At 37.2% G+C, this 9313-nt stretch overlaps 1 protein-coding gene across 15 annotated transcripts in view; it reads left to right on the top strand.

Moving 5' to 3' along the window:
- Positions 1-9313, top strand: part of GTDC1 (glycosyltransferase like domain containing 1) — a 321331-nt gene that overhangs the window by 170174 nt on the left and 141844 nt on the right. For 11 of the 15 annotated variants that reach the window (XR_009741800.1, XM_061445084.1, XM_061445032.1 and 8 more), the window contains 2 exons: positions 1422-1492; positions 2217-2308. The exons of 1 other annotated variant lie outside the window; for it this stretch is intronic. Coding sequence is in view for 12 of the 14 variants with exons in the window: in XM_061445032.1 (XP_061301016.1) it covers positions 1422-1492; positions 2217-2308 (163 nt within the window). In the remaining 2 variants the exon portion in view is untranslated. Of the gene's footprint in view, positions 1-281; positions 388-1421; positions 1493-2216; positions 2309-5149; positions 5319-9313 lie in introns of those variants that run through there. 3 more of the 15 variants (XM_061445092.1, XM_061445003.1, XR_009741801.1) reach the window with 2 other exon arrangements.

The raw sequence follows: 9313 nt of genomic DNA, 5'->3' as shown, positions 1-9313 counted from the left end.
CATCAGAAACATTTCCCTTTGGTAAAAAATATAGTGCTAGACGATGTACACTTTGAAATTGTTGTTAATGTTTAAAATGCAATCTGAAGTGCATATGTTATTTAAAAAAAAAATACAAATTTTAAAAGTTTATGAAAAAAAACACCAGCAATCATTGCTTAGCAAGAGCATTTGCAGAGAAATGTGTATCTTTGAGGTTTGTTCATGCATAGTTTTCTAGCACGAAAGCTGAATATGTTATTCTTTATTTTGGTTTTTTTTTTCTGGTTAAAACTGAGCAGATCTAAAGGAAACAGAGTTCCTTCTGGGTGCCCATAATAAAGTGCCAAATCCAATATGCACATAAAGTGGCGAAAGCCTTTTGGATTGTCACTGAAAATAGAAAAGGTGAATGTTGACAAGATTTCAGATTATTTTTTTTAAAATAGGGAAACTGAAGTTAAAAATAAAGCCCTCGTATGGTCAACATGTTGGAGGAGATTCAAAGACTCTCATAAAATAAACATATTTTAAGAAGTGTTTTGAATTTCACTGTGTAATTTCTGGCCAACAGAAATTACAGTTGTATCTTTGGAGGGACATTATGTCAGATCAATGGTCATTATGCAAAAAAAAAGCAAACCGAAAAGTTGATGCCTTAACCCATATTCAGCTATTAAAATGCAGACATGAAGAGGATAGCTTTTCTTCGGATTTTCTACTAGAAAACTTTGCACCACTGTGATACAATAATAAAATATTTGGATTTGATGTTACAGAAGATATGTAAATTGTTCCATGAAAAAACACAAGTACAAAACATTGCACACTTTGGCAAAGGAATCTCATCAGTAGTTATTAGAAAATACAACAGTTTATGTCCTGAAAAATAAAGGAAATTATCTGAAGCATGTGCATAAGCTAAAATATCTCAGCCTGAAGCATGCTGTAAGTTGTTCCTAGGCTATATTTAACTGTAACCTTTGGAGTCTCAAAGTCTGAGGAGAGTATCTGTTCTGTCAGGTAACGGTGATGGCATGCATCTGTGTATACATCCACGTATCTCCAAACATGTGCATGTATGCCCTTGTTTTTCTGCAGCGTTATTAAGAAAAGCCGTCCATACTTCACCATGTTGTTACATGTGTCTGTCTGCTGATTATAAAATGTGTTAAACAGTATTTAAAAAACAAAAAAATGCAGAGCTGCGCTTTGATTTATTCAGCGAACAAAACATATGCTCGCTGTTCTGTTCTGTGTAATTCATATGATCAATAAAATTTTCTTTAAAAAGAGCAACTTTGGCATTTAGAAAGATTATGCTGCTGAAGGAAAAATGCTTCATTCTTGCTATATGTGGTCAACCTCAAAGCTCTTGCACCAAAATAAGTTTTTGTCTCACTAATGTCTATTTTTATGTATTTATTGTTTCTGATCTTCAGGGTTGAAGCTGTATATTGTGGCTGTTATCCACTGTGTCCCAAAGCCTTGGTGTACCCAGAGATATTTCCAGGTAGCTGCTTTGTTGCATATTCTTTTTGCTGAAATGTAACAACGTGATTCATGCTAAAATACAGAGTTTGAGACTAAACTTGTGCAAAAGCAATTGTTTATTTGGCAAGCCAACATGTTAGTGTTAAGGAAAATTTTATGTGTTTTAATACATTAGACGAAGTTTATATTTGCCATCTGTTCTTTTAAGATAACACAAAAGCAAGTTTTGAAATAGCATTCTTCATTGTTAGCATACACAACCCATAATGATAGATTTTTGTTAAAAGGTCAGTGATGCTGCAATGGTTTGCAGATTTTTTTGATACACCAAAAAAAAAAAAAACCACAGCAAAAACCCACCAGACCAGCAAGGCCTGAAAATCACACCAAATTATTTAAACAATTTAATACTTAATAGCATGCAACTGTGATACAGGATGCGCACTAATGTAGTACCAGTTCTTTGAAAAATCTCATCACTAAATGTATCACATATGCATTGTGTTACATTAGAATAATGTATTTTAATCACCCAAAGGAGATGTCTAAACAGCACAACTACACAGTCTTATTTAGCATTAAACATCCTTGTGAGCTGAGGTAACCTTATAAAATCATGCTTAAATAATGTAAAACACGAGGCAGCACAGAGCAATATGCATTTTTAATTAGTAAAGTGACTAATATCGAGTGTGTGCTTTGAGGTTTTTGTTTCATTAAAAATGTATCTGTTTTTCCTGCAGCTGAATATCTGTATTCTACACCTGAACAGCTTTTTAAAAGGCTTCAGAATTTCTGCAAGAGGCCCGATATTGTGAGGAAACATCTTTATAAGGTAGTTGTTCAGAATAGTTTTAGATGGTATAATGCCATATTGAAGTGCAAAAGAAAAAAATGCCCTTAAAAAAACAACATTTAATTAACATACTAATGTTTAAAGGAAACATGCTAGGGAGGGATATTAGTCGTTACACTAACAAGGATTAATTAAAATAGATGCCAGTTGTATTAACCTAGGTCTTATGAAATACATGCACTTATTGCATGCTACATGCTTTTTTTTAATTTATTGTTTTCTAAAATGACTGTCCTTTACATTTGCACCCAAGAGGCTTATAAAAATGAACCTGGATTAATGCAACTCATTAGTTTAAAAGGAAAATAAAAGAAAGATCCCACAATTATACTAATGAGTATAAGCCTATCTTCCTATCCTAATTTAATCTTCAGTCCTCAAAAAATACAGGTAACAGGTATCAGGTAAGATTTCTCTGCCTTTTGGAATTATTTGAATTATTTTCATAATTACAGTTATTCTTTGTTTTTATGTTGAACATAAAAAAAACTATCGGAAGCATAATGTACTGGTATTTATCATGTCCTATTCTTTGCAGTTATTTATGAAAAGAAAGTACAGCTTCAGTAGCAGACTCTCCATTCAACTTTTGATCTAGTGTTCAATGCTAGATCCACTTTTCACATTTTTAAGTAGTGTATTTATGCTGCTAGGAGTCACACTTTAAAAAAAAAATAATTAACAATCATAGGTGAAGCGGTAAATTCTGGCAATGAAGAGCTATTATTATATGACGCTGCTTTTATAAAAATAACTGCTATTAACTTTCTTCATGCTGATATGTAAATTTGCAGCATTTTGTGACTTTTACAGTCTGGGCAGGTTGGATACACATTACCCCACATGATGAAGGTGTTTCAGGTTGTAAAAAAGCCGAATTCAGCTGAAAGTCCTTAAAGGTTTGGGAATGCTTAGAAATACTCCGCATGTTGCCTGTGGAATACAAATGTGGTCTTTTTAGTGTTCCCTGTATGTCACTGCCCAGGCCTACTGTTAATGAGCACATGGAGTAATCTTCTTAATTTGGAGGCTTATGCTGCCGACAGACCTAACCTCCTCTCTCCACCTTCCTCCCTCTGGAGACCAGAAAGTTTGGGTCTTGCTGTGTGTTGTCCTCCTCTCTACTCCTTCCCGCACACATGGAGCAGGAGGAGTAAGGGTTTAGCCCATGCCTGACTATATTTGTGACCTAAAAATAGACATTTACATAATGATACATCAAAGATGATGTTGTTTCTGCAGGAAACAGTTAAACTTCAGGAAAAAAAGAGAGAACCAAAAATGCAATTTAACACCCAATTTCAAGCTCATTATCTTTCATTGTCTATTAACTTGGCAATGGTTCAGAAGGTAGCTCATAATAGTTTAAAATGCTGACTGAACACTTCCAGTGTTCAGCATTACTTCTTGAGTCAATAGTATTGTATAGTGATACATGGTGGCTTCAAATGGAGAACAGTCCTTAGATGTTTACCTTGGCATTTCTCATTGCTTCAAGCTCAGCTAGTAGTTGTGTGCACATGGGTCTGCTCACTGCATGTGGATCCCTGGCTCTGAAACAGCCAAGGTGCACTGAAAGTGGAAATAACAGTGGAGCAAATGATAATATAAAATAGTATGAGTTTAAAATATGTGCACAAGACTTGTAAGCAAAATGTAAGCAAAAAAAAAACAACCCTTGAGATGATTTGCAAGCAGAAGCTTGAGGTTTTTATCTTGCCCCATGCATATGGCCTTGTGCACTATTAACAGCGCAGCCCTGTTCCCGAGTGTTTGAACTGAATGTCTGCCACAGGTAGCAATTACGTTGAATGGAGGATCGTTTTAAAATGAGTAAAGCAGGGCCTAATCCAGAACCTGTGAGCACCAGCGAAAAGATCCTGTTGTCTTTAATAGGCTTTGGATCAGCTCAGAGAATACGCTTAGAGTTGTCTTTTTTGTACCTACACCCACGTACGCAAAGTCTTCGTTTTGCGATGAAACTGCGCAAAACCGCCTAGAATGACGCTCACTCAGATATGTGCTGTTAATGTCATTATAGTTGGAACGACGTTGCTTCATAGGAAGCTGAAAAGAATGAAATCATGAAGAGTACACAGCACTTCCACTGCATTTTCACCTTTTTTAGATCAGTATAATATTATATATACATTATCGTAGAATAGAAAAGAGACCCCAGTACAGTAGTACGTACTAACTAGCTACTTTTCTTTCAGAAACCTTCCTGACATACTCGTTTCTTGAAGTTCATAAAGTATCTGTGAAGTCTTGAGAGCAAAATGCTTTAAAAGCAAATTGTGCTTTTCTCTACTGACTGGGGATTCTGCTTCATAGATTGGGAAGTAATCATCATCAGAAGTACTTTGGCTTATTCTTTTACATATTGTTGGGGTTTTATTACGAAGGATATCCATAATAATTAGACAGTGGTCTAATTAAACAAGCAGTTTATTCCTTCAGTTGTCTTCAGTGACTGTGCTGACAGAGTTAGGGGCAAAAGGGAGATAAATGACAAGAAGGATAGTCAGTTCAGGGAGGCGGACACAGAAAATATCCCTGTGAAAATGCACAGACCAAGATATTAAACCATAATGTCTTACTTTGATGGAGCAGATTCATGCTGGCAGACTTTTAAAAATGTCCATAATATGAGCACCTATGAAAACCTTTTGAAATGATGTATTACTCACCCTGTGTATTCTCAGAGCTCCAGCGCTGGCTCATTTGCATTTTGATGTTGCCTTCTACCAGTTATTAGCAGAAGATTGAGATGAGTGGAAAACAAACCTTATTTGTTATCAATTATTTGTTCTGTTCCAGTTTTATGGAATCAGATATTTCTCTCCTGTTCTGGATATTTGCAGTTGCCAAAATGCCAGAATTAAGCAAGGAACAACAGGGCATCAGTTTCCCATGGAGTACACTGTAGGACCTGTCACAGTTTGCAAGCTCCCTATCTAATAAATTTAAAATTAAAAAAAAAAAAAAAGGGCAAAACATTTGTTTCTGCATTATTTTCTTTAAGTTTACCTTTCAGTTCCCTCACTTCAGTTTCTTAATTTAAAACAGCATGTATAAAGAGTATACAGTGGAAAGGGACAAGAAGAGTTGCCAAAAGCCAGGCATGGAAGGAGCTGACAACTTTAAATAATCTCTCCCAGCCCTCCCAGCTGAATGAGTACGGGTTGACATGCTGTCAGCTTCAGTTCCTACAGAAAAATCCTACTCTCACTCATACTTGTTCAACGGAGAAAAGAATTTGGCCCACTTTCTGACATTCATCTTCTCATTTCCATCACACTGCAGAAGCTCACCTGCCTATGAAAAGACACATGGCGTGATTTTTTTTTTTCTTTCTTACACCACTGTAGAAGGAAGTCTGCTGAATTCAAAGAGATTAAACTGCTGTAAAATCAAATTAAGATCCCGGTTAGACTGTAGACATCTGAATTGTTTCCAGTCTCAGGATTTGGATGTGTAGGGCAGTTCTAACAAAACTTTTTTTTTTTTACCTCTCTTTTGGCTGGGATTTGAGATAAAGCAGTATCTCTCTACATATTCAGGAAAATATGTAGAAAGGAAAACTGCTCCTGGTGCAGCTTTAATATTAAGGCATAGCTAGGAAATCAGCAGGAGACAATCTCAGCCTAAGGACACATGAGGATGCAGGGGAGCTTCATGCCAGATGTCCCGTTGGCCCCTCAGCCCTGTTACAAAGAGCAGTAGCCATTCATAGTTCTTGTACAGGCCATGTAAGAGGGGGAGCAATGCCTCTGCCTTTATCCTTACCCATTCCCCTGAAAAACTCCAGGAGAAATTGTTTTTTAATAAAGATGCTCTGGATCACTGTGCCATGTGTTTAATACTGTGGTTTTGATATTTGTGATATTTGAGAGAAGGCTGACACAGGTAAAATTAGGTCTTTTAGAGTTAGAGACTGGTCCTAACCCTGAACATGGAGATTTTATCATCTTTCATAACCTTTTAGTATTAAGTACATAAAACCTAATAAGCTGTACATAATAGTTCTCCGTTTGACATTCAGGCTCTTGGAAACTCCAGATCTTGTCTTTCACATCTTCCTATACCAAAGCAGTTCATCATATTTTTGCAGACAGCACTAAAAGCATTTCCTTCAATTAGCTCAGAGTTTCCCACCTTCAGTTGCGTTGAGCATCTTCTGTCTTCTTGTTCTGGAGTCAGTTGCCTGGAAGCAGAAGCTTCCCATCCATTTTTTCTATACCATTCATTATTTTATAAACGTTTGTCAAACACTTAGAATCTCCTGGTCTTTTCAGTCTCTCCTTGTGAATGCTATTCCATGTTTAAGCTCTAATCATTCAAGCTGGTTTGATGCTTGAGAGCTGGTTTTGTGCTGGTGTGATCATTGCTTTACAGAGTATTCTAGGCCATGCCATCAGTTTATGTTATGTGCTGTACTCTGATAATTTTCAACCTGTTCCTGATGGAGCCAAACCTACTGTTTACTTTTTAATGGTGAATGTATATTGAACAGATGTTTGCTTACAGTGTTCTCCAGATCTTTTGTCCTGAGCTGATAAAGTTAATTTAGAGCTTTATAGGATATGCAAATAGTACAAGTATTTCCATCCATCCTGCTGGCTTTCTGCTCATCAGCAGAGCATGATTGCAGATTAAAAGGATGGCATTGTGTCAAATCTGTGCTTCTACCTGCCTAGCATTAGACGCTGGTCAGAAGGAGGTTAGAAGCACAAGTGGGAAACTTGTATTTGCCTCTTGAGATGCTCGGTTCCCAGTAAGCATAATTTAAAGTGGTTTCAGAGATGGTCTAGATCTGCTTCTCAGAGCCTGAATGGAAAGGTTATCATAGCCTAGGAACTCTGGAGTGCAGCATGCTGTGTCCATGCTTTCACATCTCTGTCTCAGTGCTTAGGCATGGGATCCTAAGTAAAATGTATGTAACATAAGGATTTCTTATGTGAAAGAAAATTTTGGTTACTTATTTAGAATATAAAATCATAGACTAATTAAGGAAGTCTGGAGGTCATCTGGTTAGCCTTTGCTGAAAGCAGGGCCAGCTTCCGAGTAGGATCTAACTTCAAATTTGGATTAAGTTGTTCAGGGTCGCATCCAGGTTAGACTTGCCATTTTTCATTCCCATATGTATGGCTGATATAGGTGAAACCCAGCTAGCCTAGGAGGTTTGCACAGGTCGGAAGACCTGCTGGACTGTGGGACACGGTAAGTATTTTGGGCAACCTTAGGTCTTTAAGCAGCGTATAGGTCTGGAAGCAGCCATGATAGAGAGAGGTCTGCTAACTAATGTGAATCATCACTGTGGAAGAAATGAGCTACTAGGTAGGCTGCTGAAATCACCTGCTGGGTTATTCTAGGATCCAGCCATTCATCTATAGGTACAATATATGTGTATGTATACATATATGTAAGTATGCATATATATATCTATGTGGCCTGCACCCGACCTTCTCCCAGGGCTTGCCTTGCTCTTGGCTCTCTGAGGTTTGTGTCTACAAGATTTCAGTTCTCTGAAGATGTTGGTCTGTAGCTGGCTGTACTTGTAAAGCAGACATTAAAAAAAAGCATTCATTAAATAGCAGTTACGGACCCATCTTTCAGCATAAACACCAGGACTTTGAACTTCTTATTATAACAGTATTAGATAGCTTCCAATTTAGTTTTAGAAAGTAAATTAAAACTGGCAGATGAACCACAGCCACTGCAAAATGATAGGTGGAAAAACTGATCAAAGGAAATAGGATTGACTTTGAAAGAAAAGTTGCAAAAAGCATGAAAACTTAGGTTTTCAATATATTTTATTCAAATTACCTTGAGAAAGGAAGCTTGAAACTGTTTTCCTACTGCTGTACTTTGTCAGTGTGCTCTGAACCAACTGTGCAAGGCACCCACCAACTTATCTTGTGTAGCCTCGCATCCAACATTTGATGATTTTTGTTTAAAGACAGAAAGAATGAAATGAGTTTTAAAACACCAGCATAAGAAACTGCAGAACAGACCAGTTTATTTAGGGAAATACCATTACTCTACCAAGGAGTATTATATAGCTCTGACTTGGGCCTCACAGTGTACAAGGCCTCACAATTCATGTAAACCAGTGCTGTCTTTTGATGGTGGTTTCCAAAGGTGCTTGGATTTTGAAAGTTGAGCTCCAAAAATAATTACTACAACCTTGATTTCTTTCTTTCTACCTTGATTTCTCCCCAGTATTCACTTACAGAGGGAAGGATTTGAGTCGTAGAGTAAAGCTGACCCAATAAAATTGGCTCTGTAAATCACTCTGCGTTCTTGCCTGCCAATTTCAGGTTTTGTGCTGAATAATAGTCTCTAATTCTTAATTTTGTTAAAGTAATTTTTTAAAAAGTGCATAAAATTTCTGCCAAATCAGTACTTTCTGCTTGAACTCCAGCAGTTCTGAAACAATAGATCTGAATGGATGACCAGTCCTTACGAAATTCTAAAGGTTAATTCTGTAGTCTAATGATGGCAGAATAGATGATAGTTGCTTATGTTTAGGACCTTAGGACACAAGATACAATCAAGTTGATTATTTCATAAAAGACACTGTAGTGCTACTGACATATTATTATTATGCTGCCTGTTCTTCATGGGGAGATCTGACTTTATGTGAAAACTTTGCTTCTCTTGATCTCTCCGTACTTAGGAACTGTTGACTGAATCACTGTTCCTTAAAACATGGAAAATGCCCAGACTTCTGCAGACTTCCCAAAAAATGGAGTTGAATTTGTTCGCTCCAAGGTAACTTTAAAATAAATCCCAGTAGCAAGACTGATGATGATCAAGCAGGAGAATTAGGCCCTCACTGCTGGTGGTTTGTGGTTTTGCAGTGTCTGAGGGTGAGAGGGGTAGGTGAGTCCCCTCAGGTGTCCAGTCCTTGGTGCATCTGCTGAGACCACCAGTAAGGCAAATGGATGTCTGATGGTGCTCATCCAGGAGCAAATAACC

This window comes from Pezoporus flaviventris, unplaced genomic scaffold (genome assembly GCF_033815535.1).
Source record: "Pezoporus flaviventris isolate CSIRO_AGI_PZ_B2104156 unplaced genomic scaffold, CSIRO_AGI_Pfla_v1 ptg000001l, whole genome shotgun sequence".
Classification (NCBI taxonomy): Eukaryota; Metazoa; Chordata; class Aves; order Psittaciformes; family Psittacidae; genus Pezoporus; species Pezoporus flaviventris.
The sequence above is the reverse complement of the archived record's forward strand: the minus strand, read 5'-3'. Positions and strand labels throughout refer to the sequence as shown.